This window comes from Macrotis lagotis, chromosome 2 (assembly GCF_037893015.1).
Source record: "Macrotis lagotis isolate mMagLag1 chromosome 2, bilby.v1.9.chrom.fasta, whole genome shotgun sequence".
NCBI lineage: Eukaryota > Metazoa > Chordata > Mammalia > Peramelemorphia > Peramelidae > Macrotis > Macrotis lagotis.
The window spans coordinates 158,128,710-158,147,186 of record NC_133659.1 but is presented as its reverse complement, the minus strand read 5'-3'; the positions used below and the strand labels follow the sequence as shown (position 1 = coordinate 158,147,186).

The following is an 18,477-nucleotide window of genomic DNA, read 5'->3' as shown; positions in this document are numbered from 1 at the left end:
AGCCTAAGCGCCTTAGGGTGGCTAGAACCCAGGTCAGCCAGGCAAACAGGCTGGGAGTAAAATCAGATGCCTTGTTTCCTCACAGTCCCTCTCCTCCAATGGTCAAACCTTTGACTAATTTGAAGAATCACTAAATCACAGAACGTCAAAGTTGGAAAGGCTCTCATTGGCCATTTAATCCAATCTATAAACTAACACTGATGATGATGCATGGAATTATGAGAATATGATGCAGGGAGTTATGGACATAGGGCTGTAACAGGAAACAAATTTTGTAATCCTTTATACTGTTAAGTTTTATAAAAATGTTATCTGTTCCTGTGATGCAAATTGACTCCTATTGTTCCATTGTTAAAAAATCTTTTACTGGTTTCAGTCATGTAGAGGGGGAGGGATTTCTCCTTTGCCAACATCTGCTTTCCCTTCATACCCAGAGAGTGGGCAAGACCATGCCCTGGACCTTAGCATGCAGACTTACCTGAGCCTCAACTCTGGTGCTTATGCTTGTTCTCTCTCTCTCTCTCTCTCTCTCTCTCTCTCTCTCTCCCGCCCCTCCCCTCCCTCCCTCCACCTGCCTCTGTTTCTGTCTGTCTCTCTCACTCAAACAATCTCACCTAGTCTTTTGTTACTCTCCTGTCCTCCAGCAGCTTGTCCAGGAGGAGAAAGGATTTTAATCTGTACACTTTACAGTCTTGCATAATAAATCATGAGTTATTTTAGAATCCCTGGGCTATTTGTGAATTTTTTCACCATTCAAGGCCTCTCAATCTTAAATTGGCAACTCTAATCCCCGGCAACAAAGTAACTGACAAATGATCATCTAACTTTGGCTTAAAGAGACACACACACACACAAACCCTCTTCTGTATGGCTCAAGAAGGGTTGGTTTTTGTCTGATTTCCACCCCCAACATCTAAATATGCCTCTGCAATTTCTACACATTGTTTCTGTTTCTGTCCTATGCAACTAAGTAGAAATGTCGAATGTCTCCTTTATGACAACCTTTTGGGATACCTGATGACATCCCCTTCCTTCTCATTCTGATCACTGCTCCCAAAAGTCAACCTTCTCTTTCCCAGACTAAACAGAACCTGTGGATCTTCCTAAGTCAGGACCCAGACTCAAGAGTTTTCACAATCCTGGTTGCCTTCCTCTGGACACTCTCAGAGTGCCTAACACAGTCATGCTGATTTATCTTCCTATAGCTCCGTACAAGCATATATCTTCACCAATATTCACACACAACTCCTACATCCACACCCAGAGTCAAGACATTGGGACATACAGGAATTGTAGTAGCAACTAATAGAAAACAGCCACCCAGACTCATTTCTCCTCCTTTCCTTCTTTTTTAATTTTTTTTATTTATTTAAGGCAAAAATAATTTTTTTTAAATTTAAAGTAAATTGCTAGCTACTAGGCAATTTAAATATCTGAGGTCGAATTTGAGCTCAGGTCCTTCTGACCCCACTGTACCACCTAGCTGCCCCTCTTCCTTTCCTTCTTACAAAATCCTCCAGGTAGCTTTGTAGACTTCCTCAGGCATTCATGCTCCCACTTCCAGACTCATGGCTGGACCCTGGCTAACATGGATCTTTCCTTCCAGTCATAGGCTTCCTGCTTTCTTTCTTTCTTTCAATTCAAAAAGCATTAAACATCTACTTCAAATTAAGATGCTGTTTAGGCAATGAGGCTACAAGGATAGAAAAAGTCTACTGACTTAAAGTAGCTCCCAGGTTAGGAGAGGACTAGGCTTGTAAACCATAAATTTTGAAACTCTTGGTAAAATGTAAATTCCCTGAGCGTATGGACTAAGGTTTCCTTTGTGTCCTTGGAAACAGAAGCCCAGCACAATGTCTGGGGTACAATGCAGTGTGACACTATCAAACACATTGTTATTGTTGTTACTCAGTTATTTAGTTGTATATGACTCTTCCTGCCCCTGGGGACCATATTGTCCATGAGGTTTTGGCAAAAATATGGAATGGTTTGTCATTTCCTCCTTCAGTAGAGTAAGGCAAACAGAAGTGATTTGGCTAAGGTCATACAGCTAGTAAGTATCTGAAGTCACATTTGAACTCAGGTCTTCTGACTACAGACCCAGGCTGCTATCACCCAGCTACTAACCTTCCTCCTAGTCAGTAGTGAAGTGACGTGCCCAAGGTCACACAACTAGGAAGTATGTGAGGTTGAATTTTAACTCAGGTCTTCCTGACTGGCCCAGAGCTCTATCCACTGACCCATCTAGCTGCCCCTACTAAGTACATAGTAAATACTTTATAAATGCTTGCTTGATAGACAAAGTGGAAGCCTAGACTTGGTTAAATGTAGACTCACAACCCAAAAGTACATTCCCAATACACACACACATACATAAAATTCAGCTCCTAACTTTTTAAGTCCCTGAAATCCCATCTCTTTGAATTCATAATGAGCAAAATCAAATATTTTGGTCACATCCCTTGCTACCTCAAATTCTGGTCAGTTCCACTGTAAGGAGGAATTGCCCAGATTAAGAATACTTGATATTCAACCTTAATGAACTTGCTCATTCCATCAGTGCAACAATCAGGGACAATTTGGGGCTGTCTGCAATGGAGAATACCATCTGTATCCAGAGAAAGAACTGTGGAGTTTGAACAAAGACCAAGGACTGTTACCTTTAATTAAAAAAAAATCCAACTATTATCTTATTATATAATTTTGCTATCTCTTATACCTTTTCTTCCTTAAAATTATGATTTTTTTCTCCTCACATTCAACTTAGATAAATGTATACCATGGAAACAATGTAAAGACTAACAGACTGCCTAGTGGGGGAGGGGGAAGTGAGATTAGGGGGAAATTGCAAAATTCAAAATAAATAATTTTTAAAAAGGAAAAAAGAATACTTGATATTAAAGCCCATTATTAGCAAGTAGTTATTCAAGAGGGCTATGTCTCTGCAAATATCTCTAAGATAGATCCTGAGTTGAAGAGCTGTGACACTGCAGAATGGGTGGACCTGTTTAAATGGTTATCCATCTAATTCCCCTCCCAGCTGATTAGGCTTGGTCAGGCAAGTAAATATTTAACCATATCCCTATATCTCTGGTTACTGAGTATCCTGGACATAAGTCCATTAAGGACATACCTTACTAAAAAAAAAAACCAAAGATGTTCAATGAATTTCAATTGATAAAGCTTCAAAACCACCAGAAAATTTAGGTAACCAGATAGCTTCAACGGGTTTTAATAGTAGTAACAGATGTCATGATGTTGACTCTGGGACACTGACATGTCTTCTGATTCATCAAAGATCAAATTGTGTTTCCTAATATCTCAGTGGGGTGCATGTTTTAATAAGACTTTGGTAAGTCTCACAGAATCTCTGTGGTAACTCTCAGTTAACCTGAATGAGGAGGAACACCTGACTGCCTGACACACAAGCAAAATGATACCTGCTTCTATGACTCATTCTGTGGGGCAGAGGCCCCAGTGTCCTCTATTCTTTGCTGCACATGATAAGACTGTTGTCAAGTCTGTCCTTCCTGGTCTGAGGTAGCACTTCAGGCAGGCAGTGCTTCATGCTGGATATGAGAGTTGGAGGGTGGAAGAATGATGGGAGAGAGAAGACCATGGAAACAGAGAAAAGAGTCTAGAAGAATCTGGTGCAAATTATATAAGCAAATGTAGAGGGTGTGAATAAATGTGAAGAGAGATGCAAGAGAAATCAGGAAAGGCTTCGTGAAAGAGGTAAATGGGGAAACATGAAAGAATAGGGAAGAAAGGTAGGGCATTCTGGGTGGGAGACAATGGATGGAAGTGATGGAGAGAATTATGAGTATAGGAAATTTGTAATTAGAAACAAAATCTTTTTATGCTGTTAAAATTTGTTAAGTGTAGAATGCTATATGCTCCTGAGATGGAAATTGACTCCTATTATTCTACTGTTAAATGTAAATTTTGTACCCTATCTCTCATTCCCAACCCCTAGCTTCCAAACCTCTACCTAGTTTCCATCATGTAAGGGGGGAGGGATTGCCCCTTTATCCCTAGTACCCAGATAATGGGCAAGGCTATAAAATCTGGCCTAAACTCCCCTCCAGGCCTATGCCCTCCCTGGCCCAGTCAGCTCTCCCTGGCTATCTCTATCTCTCTGTCTGTCTGTGCCTATCTACTAAGCTACCTCACTGAGCGACTTGTTATTTACTTCTGTCCTCAGAGAGGGAGGAAGAAAGTTTTAACCTGTCTACTTTGCGGCAATTTATAATAAATCCTGAGCAGTTAAAATCCCAGGAGGTCCATGAATTCATTCCCTTTTCACTAACCTTCAATCTCTATTGGAGACCTCAATTCTCAGAAGCATTTGTTCTCTCATGTTACCCAGGACAGAAAGAATGCATTGCTACCTCCTTAGCCTGAGATTCTTCTAACATCATTTTAGAACTGGTGATATTGGTGCAGTGGATAGATCATCAGGCCTGGAATCTGGAAGACTCCTTTTCATGATTTCAAATCCAGGCTCAGAAACTTACTAGCTGTGTAACCCTGAGCAAGTCACTTAACTGCTTGCCTCAGTTTCCCCATCTATAAAATGAGCTGGAGAAGCAAATTGCAAACCACTCTAGTATCTCTGCCAAGAAAATCCAAATGGGGTCACTAAGAGTTGGACATGACTGAAAAATGACTGAACAACAAAGATTAGAGTATGGTAATAATTGGACTGGTGATTTAATCAGAGAAGGGAATGAATTCCCAGATGAGGAAACTCCCCCTTTGCAAATCAGGTGTTAAGAAAGTTATTTATAGCATTGGAAAGTTCAGTTGAGTCCCTCAAAAATACACAGCCAGATGTATCAGGGGCAAGATCTGGGTCTTCTTGGCTTTGGGGCCAGTTCTCTATACATTCTGCCAAGTGTCAACTCAAAAAAGAATCTGGGATCACTAAACCATACAGAAGGATCCCTGTGAGTTGCAAATTTGACTTGAAAATGACATCTTTACATTATCTATGTTGTGTTATATTTTTGTGTTAAAAACTTCCTAATTACCTTCCCTCAAAATTTTTTGCTGCCTCTCCTCTCCCATTCCCTGATGTTTTGTAATTACTTTGTACATATTTTATACTTACAAAGAGGTGACCTGAAGCAGTAGAGAGAAACCTAGCCTTTGAACCAAAAAAATTTGAGTGAAAATTCTGTCTCTGATTCATATTACATGACCCTGGTCAAGTCACTTAACTCTCTAAGAGCCTACATTTCAGAGCAAATGCTCTGTAAATAGAGGGAACTTTCTCACTGAGTTCTCCAGAGCAAAGAAATTTTAAGTTTGGTACAGATTTCTTTTTACCTCTATTTATTTGGGCTCATTTTTTCCTACCAATAGAATGCCAGCTCCTAGAAGGCTGTTTTCTTCTTGTCTTTTATATACCACTGATTAGCACATCTGGCACTTGAAGGATAGTATTAATAAATATTTTTGAGCTGAAGGAAAGAGCTGGTTCTGGGTTTTATTCCAGGAAACCTCATTTAGGATAAGGATGAGGAGGAGTTTCTTCTCCCTTTCTCCCCATCTTCTCCTACTCAGAAAAACCACATCACCTAGTGCTGGACTACATGTTGTCCTATATGATTCAAATAGGAGCAACCAGACTTAAGCCAATGACATCAGAACTCCATTGATGTATTGAAGATTAAAGCTCTGATTGTTTCTTACATTTATGTTTGTAAAGTCTTCCAGGTTATGTAATGATATTTTCTGCTTTTCTTGTCTCCCCGCCCCCCCACCCTCATGCTCATACACAAACACACAGAGACATCCATTGTTTCTAAGCATCCAAAACAATCTGTTAAATTAATGATATCTTTCAATTGAAAAATCAATGCCTGAACTTTCTTGCTTTAGGGTGGGAGGTAGAGTCTCTCTAATTTATCCCACTTATAATATTAAAAATCCCTCTCCCTCTAACTCTGCTTAGCTGTCAGTCCTTCCCTCCCAGGCAAGGAAACTCCAAAGTAGTTGACTCTTCAGGACCATGGGCTTCCACAATCTCAGCTTTCTCTAAACCTCTTTCTTGACTCATTCCCTAACTCTTCCCCTTTTGACATCAGGCTCTCTATCATTCTTCTTCAGTGTAGCACTAATTCCCCTCCCATTCACTCCCACTAAGTCCTAAACTGATTTTCCCAAAGATAAGCCCTAAATCTCTGGTCCATCCTGTCCTACCCCCTACAGATACCACAGCATTAGTGTTGGCCTCCCTTACACTAGCCCACAGCATTTATGACAAAACATCATTGTCCTAAACAACTTCCACCTCCTGTTGCCTGGCAACTCTGTGGTTGGGAGTCGCCATACAAAGGCAAGAGAGGCCCTAGGGGCAGGGAGGGGGGGTAGGCTGGGAATGGGGGTTAGGCTGGGAGTGGGGATAGAGGTATGAGGGGGTAGACAGGAATGCTTTCAATGGTGGTGTCTACAAGTGGTTAATAGGCAACAGGTTTCTGTCACCTATCTAACTTTCTAACCCAGCATACAATTCAGCACCTCAAGAGGAAGCCCCAAATTAGAGAAAGGTACTTCCCTTATCCTTTAAACCCTTTCCCCAGAAACATCCCCCAGGAGACCTTAAATACAATAAGGAGTAACAGATAATGAAGCCAATCAAGGCAAAAGTCAGGTAGGTAGGTTGAGAAAGAAACCAGAGCAATACAGAAAGAAAGAGGGGAGACAGTGGGTGTTTGCTTGGCAGTATATCTCTATTCCTCCACCCCCACAAGAAGTTCTAGGGGAAAATTATCTATTTGAGAGACTAACATTTACAAGGGGACAGTGAGTTTCAGAGTTCCCTTAGAAAATCTTTGGGGAAAAGCATCGTCTCCCTTATCGTGCAGTCCCTGCCCCCCACCACATTCTCAAGCAGGCAGGCAGCCCCACCTTTCTATAGGAGAGGCTGCCCAGGCAGGTCCTTCTTACACAGCCAGGGAGGTCCCACTTATACTTAGAGCTTGTATCTTCACAGACCCAACCCCACAAGGCAATGGAACTGTTTTTATTCTGGTAGACCTAATTGGAGCATCATTTGCATACACAGAGGGAGAGGGATATAATGAAGTTGACCATACCCCTTCCCCCAACTGGGCCTGTAGCCAGTAACTGTCCTTGTTTGGGGAAAAAAAAAAATCAGAAGCAAATCACTGGTATCCATCCCCTGGGTACCTGCCAGTCTCCTCCTCTCCCACTATACCTCCTCCATAAGCCTCAACCAATCCCACAGCTCCCTCCAGGATTCAAATTAGAAAAGGGGTTAGGCTCTTAGGATCCCACTACTCCCCCCTCTCCCCTTCTGGATTTCTCCTTGGGAGATATTCAAAATGCAAAGACTTTGGGGATGGGGAGTGGAAGGATACCTTATTCACAATTTTAGGGTTCTCCCACCCTGTCTACCACCCTGATGGTCCCTATCCAGAATTGCTTGCTGGAACAACCTTTTCTTGATCCCCACCTTACCATGACACCCTGTCCCCCACCCCAGTTTTTAACCTATACTATCTTCATGTAGTTCTGCTCGCGACTATCACTGCCATCCAAAACCTCTGGTCCTGGGGGTAGATGGAAGGGGATGCCTTCAATTCCAGCATACTCAGGGGGTTAATAGACAACAGGTATCTCTTCCCTACCTGTTGTAGAAGAACTCCTAAGGGCTTAAGTCAGGAGAAGGAGATAGTGTATTACCCCTTTCTCCTAGGCCCTAAATTCAGAGACAAGCACCTGCCCCTGGGCCTAGATACTAACCAACCAGAATTATGTCTCCAACTAGGGAATTAAAAGGAAGCAGAGCCACACAGGGATTGAGGTGTGGAATAAAGGGTCTAGAGAGGGATAGCTTTGGTGTCCAGTAGCCCAGACCCAGAGTCATGAAAAGGAAAGAAATATATCCTTCATCCAAATCTCATCCCTCATTTAAGCAATAGGTATCTTAGCTTCTAGAGGCCTTTCTCACCAGCTTAGATATACCTCCTTCTTCTTCAAGCTGTACCCTAATATTGAGATTAGAATGGACTAAGATTTAGTGAAGTTCTGACATCTGTGAGATGAGGGGCTTAGACTACATTAAGATCCCTTCCAACTCTAAAAATATCTTTTCTTCTGCAACCTAACCATGGGAAACTTCCAATGGGGAGACACCAGTTAGGGCCTTATGTCAATTCTCCATAAATGAGGAATCAGAAGATGGGGTCTGGAGAGCAGGATAATTGGGTTTATGATCAATCAGAGGTTGGAGTAGAGCCTATTAGGATTTCAAGATGGAAGGTTTAGGGCTGTGTTTGGAAAGGAAGCCTTGGAGGACAGGAATAGAAAATGTGTACAATCCCCAAGGGTAGAGCTATTATCAACCTGAAAAAAAGTTAGGAATGGAAGAAAGGGACCAAAGATTAGGCACTAAAACGGAGGACCAGGGCAATGGGGTGAGAAGCATGATTAAGAAACTGAAATCCCAGCTCCCATCCTAATACTATGTTCGCCCTTGCTAAGGAATGGTTCTTACCCACATAATGAGGATCAACACGGGGGGAGTACAGCCCAAACTGGATGAAAATGGGAAGCAGGAAGCCAAAACGCAACCACTCAATGACATGCAGAGGAGGCCTCCCTGTGGGGGGCAGTAGGTCACAGCTTAGCAAGGCACTCTCCCCAGTTCGGCCCACCACTGTCACTGCCTCAGGTTTCACACCGCCTGTAGGGAGTAAGAGGAGAAAGGAAATGGGAGCACAACAAGGAAAACCTATGTCAGGGTTATACAGATGACTTAGGGAAGGCTTTAATTAAATTGAAGCATCATTTATTTTGGCCATCTCCTGACCCCAAGGCCCCACAACCCATAGGGCCCCACTCTGGGGCTGAGTTTCTCTTTCTTCTCAAGTGGGGGGGGGGGGTTGAGCTCACCATAAGCCCCCAGGCTGGTGATCAGGCTGAAGGTGGCCAGGCCGAGGCACCAAATCATAGCACAGCTGTCCCACCCGGCCCCTCCTGTCCCCAAGGAGTTCTGACGGAGGGGCCGAGGGATGGGCCCTGGTTAAGGGGTGCTCTTCTCCACTTTCCAGCAATTCTTTAATTCCTGTGTAGTCACCAGGGAGATGTGACTATGCCAAATCTGAGCTTTAGGAGATGCCGGGCCTTGGCCCAAGTGACTCCAAATGGGGATGTTTTCTGAGGAATCTGAAGGAAGAAGAACATGCAAAAAGATAAAGCAAAATTAGTCAGTCAGACTAATTCAAGGGGAACCTACAAGGCTAGAAGGAAGAATATATAAGGGGAATGATGGGCAGTATACTAGGTGTTACAAAGTAGAGGCTCTGAGGAATTAAAAAAAAAAAACTCCAGCTCAAATAAAAAAAATTCTGAGTTCTCAAAACCAGATTGGACAATCCAACACCCTCCCCACCCCCAAGTTTCCAAATGATATTCTTTATTCATAAGTTTATTTGAGTCTCATGACAACACTATGAAAGTATTATGAGGTTAATTCAATTCAATAAATCTACAATCAATGACTAGTGTGGCTAGGCACTAGGGATATTAAGATCAAAAATAATTAAAAAGTCCCATGCCTTCAAGAAGCTTGCATTCTATTCGGAATGGGGTGAAAATACAAGGGTTTGAAACTAAGCATATGAGGTAGAGGAGGCAAAGGATAAATACAGATAAAATGCTCTGGGAAAATTGAGGAGGGAGGAAATACTTTTGTATAGGAGAGCACGAAATGTTTCAAAGGAAGCAAAGAATTCTGAAAGGCAGAAGTGAGGGACCATTACAGGCATGGGTTACAATTTGGGTGAAAACCAAGAAGGGAGAAACAACTACAAGTCCTGTAAGGAACAGAGTAGACTGAGGGTGTGGTAGGGAGGGAAGGAGGTAATGTGAGTTAAGGTTAAAAGAATTTTATATGATAGGTTAAGGAAGTTGGCATTTTAATCTAGAAACAATAGGGAGCAACTCAAAGGTTTTGGCTAGCAAATAAAAGAGTAAAGTCTATATTTTATGAAGATTATTTTGCCACGTGCATGAGGGACACATTGGAGAGGGGAGGGAACCAAAAATAGACTGTGACCAGGTAAAAGGCTATTAAAATAGTCCAGACATATGATAAGAATCTGGGAAAAACAGATATGAGAGTTATTATGGAGATAGAATCAATGGGATTTTGGCAACTGATTATGTGAGGGAATAGGGACTGGGAATTTGTGACTGGGAAACCAGGAAGAATTCTTGGGAACCCATCAAGTCAGCTTAGTGGGGAAGATTATAATTATATTTATATTTATATATAATTATAGCCCCAATTTGAGAGAAGAAACTGAGGCAGAGGGGTTAAGTTATAGGTTGGTGGCTCTGACACTCAAATTAGTATCAGAGACAAGACATTCAAATCTCCCAATTCCTATTCCCAGGAAGCCAATCTCTACAGTATTAATACAATTATAAAGCCAAGTAACTTTGACAAACCTAAGAGCTCTGATCAACAAAATGATTGACCAGTGATTCTAAAGGACAAATGACAAAACATGCCGATTGTTTCCTGATTGAGAGATATGACCAGTGTGGGAATTTGTTTTGCTTGACTATATGTACATATATTACAAATCCACCACCACCCCCAATTCAGAAGGGTGAGTGGGAGGAGAGAAAACATATGCTTATAATTGAAAAAACAGAGAAAAATTTAAAGACTGCCATCTCTCTACTGCAAGGAAATCTAAGTTTAAAAATCACATTAGCCTGTACTGAGCCCCAAGGCTTTCCTGTCTTCTTTTATAAGCAATACAGCTGCGGTTTTAAGAGCTCCTCTCTGACATCCTGCTCATTATATGCACTCCGACTATATCCAAGTGGGGGAAATCTGCTTTTCTCAGAAGTTGCCCCAAAAGGTTCAGGTTTCAAAGATGAATCGCATTCCTCAAATAGGTAGAAACAACTTCCCCTACCCTCTTCAGCCTAGGGGAGCAGGGGAAGCTTCCCTCTAGGTCTAGGTGAGTGGCTGAGCAAGTTAGCTCTTCTCCCTTTTCTAAACTCCGGAGAGTACTCTTCTGCCACATTCCATCTTCCCACTGTCTCCTCTCTCTCCCCTTAGATGTTCTCTTAACATCCTCCAGGGTTTCTCTTCTCTATGTTCTTCCTACCCCACTGGACAAGCTTACCTCAACCCAAGGGTTCTACTACTGATGGGAACCAATAAAATTCGCTTCATTTTTTCTGTGAAGTGAATTCTTTGGTAATCATTATGGAAACTATCCAGATGACAGACACCAATAGCCCTAGGACAAATAACAGTGAGGTGCATGGAATTTCCCCATTTTCCTCTCCCCAAACCCTCAGGACTTGGAATCCCCAAATTTTTCCCTCCCCTTTCCAACAGATCCATTGAACTCTTCTCTGCCCCTCTATGCCTCTATACCTACCAGAACCCAATTGTTCTCTTTTCCTTCTGTTCCCTCCCCAGAGCGTTTTTTTCCTATTCTTTTTTTTTTAGGTTTTTGCAAGGCAAATGGGGTTAAGTGGCTTTCCCAAGGCCACACAGCTAGGTAATTATTAAGTGTCTGAGATCAGATTTGAACCCAGGTACTCCTAACTCCAAGGCTGGTGCTTTATCCACTACGCCACCTAGACGCCCCATTTCCTATTCTTTTTCATAGATTTTTTTTTTCCTTTTCCAGTTTTCTTCCCCAGAATCACTCTTATTCTCTCCATCTGCCACTCAAGAACTCCCTTCATATTTTCTCTTCATCTAGAATTCTCTTCCTCTTCTGTCTTCTCCCAGAGTTCCACTTTGAGTGGTCTCTTTTCCAAAAACTCTCCTGTTCTCTGTCCCTAGGACCTCATCCTTTGTTTTTGTCCTCCAGAACTCCCTTTATCTCCTTTTCTCGCCTATCAGAATTATCTCCCTTCTCTTCTCCTGGAAGAACTACTACTGTTCTCTCCTAGAACTCTCCCTCTTCTGTTTCTTTCTCAATAGTTCTCTTTGAACCCCAATCTTTTGCTGGTCTTTTCTCCTAAAACTCCCTTTTCTGTCCCCAGAATTTTCCTATTCTGTTCTCTCACCCATCCCTGATCTTCTCTCCTCCTGAATTTCTCTTTTCTAAAACTCCCTCCCGTTCTCTTCACTCAGAATTTCCTTCTTTTCCTGATCTTCCTCCGTCCCAAACTTCCCTTTTCTGTTTTCACCACCTGAACTCCCTTCTTGTTGGGGTCTCTCCCCACCCAGAACTCCCATTTCTTCGCAGCCCCTCCCCGCTTACTCCCTGATTTTACCGTTCTCTTCTTCTAGAATTGTCCCTTCCATTCTCTCCCGCAGAACTTTTCTTGTTTCCACCTCCTGCAAACCTCCTCTCCTGTTCTCTCCTCTAGAACTCCCCTCTTCTGTTCTCATCCCCTCGTAGTCCCCTCTCCTTGTGGTCTGAGCCCCAGAACTCATCTTGTCCTATACGCCCTCTTTCAACACTCTTCCTTCCCTCACCCACCCCCCAAAACTCTGGTCTTTGTTTTCTTCCCATAACTTCTCTCCTGCTCACTCCTATACCACCATCACCCCACAACCCCAGTCCCCCACATCTCTGGGTCTCCCCAGGAGAGCCACCCCCACTCCCACTCCCCACTTCTGCTCCCCCAGAGATCCTCCTCCCTCACCTGCTGCTCTCTGCTCGCCCGCTCTCTTGGTCACACAATAGGGGGCGGTCCTGCCTCCCGGCCTCAGGGGTTCGGAGCGCCTCCAGTCACCCTGGAGACCGCCAATCCCCCCTCAGCTTGCTGCCAATGGGAGCCAGCGAGGGGAGGAGTTGGGCCGGCAGAGTCCCAGCCCCGCGTCTGGGAGTTGTAGTTTGTCCAGAGATTTTCGGGGTGGCCCGCGGACCCTTGGCGCCCCCTCGTGGCGCTCTCGACAGCCCCGTTGGGGCGCAGCTCAAAGTCCTTGTCCTTGATGGTGACAGAAGTCTGTTCCTTCGCTGTCCCCTTCTCACTTATTTCTTCCTCCTGGCCTCGTAGTCCCCTGGGGGGGGGGGGGGGGGGGGAGAGCAGCAAGACTGGGCTGGAGCTGGGGCTGAAATCTGAGCCCTAGAGGCAGAAACAGCAGGGTGCAGACCTCCCCACCCTCTCCCCGGAGATCCACCCTGCTCTTTAGCACATCCGATCCCCTCCCTGCCTTCCCCCCTCTTCCTTACTGGACTGGAAATACCTGTCTGTGCTGGCAGGCTCCTTAATCTTACTCCCACCCACCTGCACTGGATAGAGGCGGACCCGCTGCTTCTCTGCCTTGCCCAGGAACTACTCTCCCCTCCAGTTCTAAATCCAAAGACTGGAAGTCTAATGTCCAATATTTCCACCTGAGAACTGTAGTTGGCAGAGGTTCCCGTTTTCCCTGGACCTTGTCCCTACCCTTCAAGACTCACTCAGGTCTCATGCATGAATCTTATTACCTTTCAAAACGATATTTATCTCCTTTATTGTTTCTGTCACTCCTCGGTAATTATCATTTATTATTTTAAGATACCTCTTGCTATCTGAATAGAACCCACAACCAATACTGTTTGTTCCTGTATACACACATCTTTTTTTTCCTTTTCAAAGAGATTTCCTTTTCCTTTTTAAGTTTTGTCTCTCCTGCTAGATTGTAATAACTATTGGGGAGCGGGGACCAGCAATTGGCTATCAACTTTACTCTTGGTAGGTAACCAGTAAATGACTGTTTTATGAATGAACTCTTTAATAAAATTATTTTATTTTATTTTAGCTTTATAAAATCCTTTCCTCACAATAATTCCATGAGGTAAATAGTACAAATTATGCCCAATTAGCTGATGAGGAAACAAGTTGATGAATGTAGAATAACTTTCCTGAGGTCAATCTTGGTCTTTTGGGATTTAGTCCTAGAAGGGACTTTAGCAATCATCCACTCTAACCCTCTCTCCACAGTCTATTCCCATTTAATAGAAGATACCAATTCAGACAGATTAAGTTATTTTCCAGTGGCAAAATCAGTGGTACAAACTGGGCTTGCATTGTGTTTTGAAGGAATAGAAATTCTATGAGGAATACACCAAGAGGAAGTGCATTCCAAATATCAGAGATGAGGAGAAGGAATGCCTTGTGTAAGAAATAAAAAGATCAATTTAGCTGGATCCCAAAGTGCAACAAAGATAATAATGTACAAAGAGACTGGAAAGGTTGGTTAGGGAAAAACTAAACAGAGGTATTTGCATTTCATCCAAGAAGCAAAAAGGTTGGATCTATGCTTAAGGAAAACAGAGTAGAGTACAGACTGGAGTAGAGAGAGACTGAGGCAGAGAAACCAGTTAGGAGCCATTGAAATAATCTAGGTGAGAATATCACATGGTAGCTGGGAGAAAAGAGAAAGGAGATGTTGGTCAGGGGAAAAGAAATGTCAAAATTAAGTAAAATAAAAGGCTATCTGGGGTGAGGGAGAGGGAGGAGTTGAGGATCATGTCAAGGTTACAAACCTAGGAGTTTGGAAGAATGATGGCATATTTAACAGAAATAGGGAAGTTCAGAAGAGGGTGGGGGAAGAGAACAAGTTCTTTAGTTGTACATATTCAATTTGAAATGTCTCCAGGATATCCAGTCTGAAATGTCCAATAATCATTTAGTGTTGTACTATTAAGGTTTAGGGCAGAAACTGGGGCTGAATATTTAGATCTAAGAGTCTCTGGCATAGAGATAATAAAACTCATAAAAGGTGAGAAAAAGGATGGTATAAAGGGGGAGCTTTCAGGGAAAGAGAAAATAGAGAAAGAGAAGAGAAGGAAGACAGATAAAGACAGAATAGGAAAACTTGGACAGTGATTTAGAAAATGCTTGAGGTCAGGGAATATAAGCTGGATGATGAACCAGCAGAGGAAATAGAGAAAGAATGGTTTGATAGGTAGAAGAATGAGGAGAGGTAAGTATAATGAAAACTCAGGAGAGAATACTCAGGAGGAGGGTGATCAACAGTCTGAAATGCAGTAGATAGGTTTAGAATAATGAGTACTGAAAAAAAGAGCACCAGATGTAGCAATTAAAGGTTCACCAGAAACTTTGAAAAGAGCAATTTTAGTTGAATAATAAGGTTGGAAGCCAGATTGCAAAGAGTTGCCCATGAAGCAAGTGAAAGGAGTGGGAGTAAAGGGAGCAGATAACTGTTTTTCTTGAAATTTTGGCTGAGGAAAAGAAGAGAAAAATAGAAGAAGGAGGTTGGAAGAGACTTGAACATGATTGAAGGCAGTAGGGAAGGAGCCATTTGATAGGTAGAAGTTAAGACTGGAGGGGAAGTGAAATAGTTGAAGTTGTAATTTGCTGGAAAGGACAGGAATGGATGGGATTAAGTGCACATGAAGAGGGGCTGGTCTTCACAAGGAGCTGGTCACTTCATTGTCAGGGCCTGGAACAAAGGAGGAAAGAGTGGAGATGATATCAAGAGATTTTCAGATGAAGAGAAGGGAGGAAGAGACAACCCACAAAGGGCAATATCCTAAGGAGATGTAGGAATGTTGAAGAGAGAAGTTTGGAAAGTTTTTATGAAGATTTAGATAGGAAAGAACAAAAAAAAACTACCTTCCCAATCTGATAACCTAATTGAAGTATCATGTTTCCAGTGTACCACTAAGCTTGATTGTGTAACTTCCTCCAGTTCATTTCAACAGCACATATGGATGAGCAGAGGAGGCATATGATAAGAATAATCCAGAGATGGGTTTAGCTTAAAAAGGCCAAGGTCTTCCACTACATCTGGACCATCTCCGGACATCATGATCCATATCCAAATAGTTCCTGAAGAGAAAGTGAAGCTGATGACTTTGTACAGCCTCTACTCAAATTCAATTCACTTGCATGTCATGGCATCACCTCCTTGATGTTATGGTCCTCTTTGAGAATGAAAGACAAACAACAACAATAAAACAAAGGGGTAAGGGATTCAAGAATGGAGTTCACTGTAGAACTGAAATGGTTAGAGAAAAAAAATTGGAGAAGAAAAGGAAAGTGAACTGTTGGGCTAAATCAGTGGCAGAAGCATAAAAATACCCTGAAAACATTTATTGAGCATCCTCTATATACTCTGCTGTAGGCTAGACTATTTAGGAAATCAAGAGATAAAAAGGACTCTGCTGTTGAGCTACTTAGGGAGAAACAGCACAAAACATAATCAGGCAACATGATTCCAAATAACTAGAGTAATGCTACAAATTTTATATATGATACATTAATAATAGTAATAATAGCAATAACTAGCATTTATATAGAATCTTAAGGTTTATAAAGCACTGTTATCTCCTGAGTCTCATAGCAACCCTGTGAGTTAGGTATTTGTTATAGAGGTTAAATAATTTGTCAAGGGTCACAATCTGAGTCAGAATTTGAACTCGGATCTTCCTGACTCCAAATCCTGCACTCTGTACTCTGCGCCATCTAATACATATTGGAACATGGTACATTCAAGGAGGTGGGGTTTTTAAAAAGTGCTCTCTAAAACTTTTCTTTCCTCAAAGGTTTTACAGTCTTGTTAGAGAAGTCCAATTCAGTTCAACTAATGTTTATAAATTTCTGCTGAGTTAGATGCTATCATGGCTTTGACTTGTGAGAAAGAAAAATAGAGGCAAAAGCAAAACAATATCCTGTTTTGGAAGGAGTTTGCAATATATTCACATTTTGGTGATTTCATTAGTGTAGCTGTTCCACCCTCCAGTGCAGATTAAATTTCTCTATGCCTTCTCATACTATGCCATTCTTGTTCATTTTCACCCCATAAATCCTCCACAAGAGAATCTACCCAACCCTGGAGCTCTTCTTATTCTCCTATTTTATTGGAGGTACCAGTGTACCATTCAGGATGTCATGAGATTGTGGGGCAGCTAGGTGGTGCAGTGAATAGAGCACCAGCCCTGGAGTTAGGAGGACCTGAGTTCAAATTCGACCTCAGACACTTAATGATTACCTAGCTGTATGATCTTGGGCAAATCACTAACCCCATTGCCTTGCAAAAAAAAAACAAAACAAACAAACAAACCAAAAAGGATATCATGAGATCAAAGGAAATAGGTATAGAACTGGAAGAAGCCTTGGAAATTATCTAATCTAATCTCCCATCTCTCTCCCATTTTATTGATGAGGCAACTGAGACCCAGGAATGCTGAGTGATTCATCTTAGATACCCAGTAAATGGTAGAAGTAGGATTAGAACCCAGGACCTTGGACTCTAGATCCTATATTCTTTCCACTGCACCACACAGCCACTGTTCATCTAATAAATCTAATTCTTAATATTTGATAGACTATCTTTTTTTTTTGGTCACATTTGACTGTAATAAAGCACATTAGGCTGTTTCTTGAGGTCAAGCTATAATTTATCATACTTTTCAGTGCCTCTGAGGATATTTGTAATTCTGATTCTTCCAGGAGCATCCTATTCAGTTTTTCAAGACCAAAGAAGATGGTCTAGACTAAAAATACTGGGCTTTTGTGGCAGGAAAGGGAAATTTTCCAAATATAATCCAGCAGAATAATAACAACCAATCTTTATCTAGTGCTCCATGTCCTCCAAGTCCTTTGACAGCTGAAATCTCATTTGATCCTTGCAAAAATCTTTTTTATGAGTATTGTTATTATCCCATTTTATAGAAGAGAAACCTAGGACTTAAAAAGGTTAAATAAATTATAAGGACACAGTAACATATTGAGAAATGTCTGAGTTAGATCTTTCTAACTTCAAATCTAGAGTTTATCTATTATACCATACTAAGCTTCTTGGAGGAGGGGGAAAGACTTTTGTTTTTATCTTTGTATCTTTAAAAAAGTTAATTCAATTTTTTGCTCTTTCTTTGTATCTCTCATATACAGTTTAGGATTTCTTTGTATCCAGCTATCTGCACATTTCCTTGCACAATGGGTGCTTAAAAATACGATTTCTTTATATCTATAACGCCTCACACCATTTCTTGCACATAGTAGTTGTATAATAAATGTCAACTTGAATTGAACTCAATCCCCTCTGATTCTGGATCCAATTCAAAGAACATCTGTAGTATTTACTTAAGATATACATATTAAGAGATTGATTTGATGGGCATTTTAGTCTGATAGATATCATTTTTCATAGTCTAGGTGGTATGTATTTTTTATCCACTTTGTTTTATAATGTGAATGGTTAGTATAATCTCTTTTTCATTATGGATTTCAATGATGATATTTTATAGTATTAGGATCATAGGATTTAGATCAAAGGATAAATGATTATCTTATCTAATTCTTTCTTTTTAAAGATGAGGAATATGAGAACCAATGGATAAAATCAAGTCATTGACCAAGCTCAAGTATTGTATTTAAGTAAAAGAGTCAAGATTCCTATTTAGATCCCTTGACTCCAGATCCACTATTGTACATTTCCTCTTGTTCAGTGCAATTAGAACAGTCACATGTGAATAGGAACTGTTGAAAACTTCATAAGCATTACAT

The 18,477-nt window shown here is 41.6% G+C and overlaps 1 protein-coding gene across 3 annotated transcripts in view; it reads right to left on the bottom strand.

The window, feature by feature from the left end:
* IGSF9 (immunoglobulin superfamily member 9) overlaps positions 1–12,991 on the bottom strand; it is a 28,543-nt gene extending 15,552 nt beyond the window's left edge. For 2 of the 3 annotated variants that reach the window (XM_074223118.1, XM_074223120.1), the window contains exons 1-3: positions 12,289–12,555; positions 8,926–9,198; positions 8,528–8,716 (exon numbers count right to left, since the gene is read on the bottom strand). In XM_074223118.1, the coding sequence (XP_074079219.1) occupies positions 8,528–8,716; positions 8,926–8,983 (247 nt within the window). In that variant the 5' untranslated portion in view covers positions 8,984–9,198; positions 12,289–12,555. Of the gene's footprint in view, positions 1–8,527; positions 8,717–8,925; positions 9,199–12,288; positions 12,556–12,663 lie in introns of those variants that run through there. The other variant, XM_074223119.1, reaches the window with a different exon arrangement.
* Between the last annotated feature and the right edge of the window lie 5,486 nt (positions 12,992–18,477).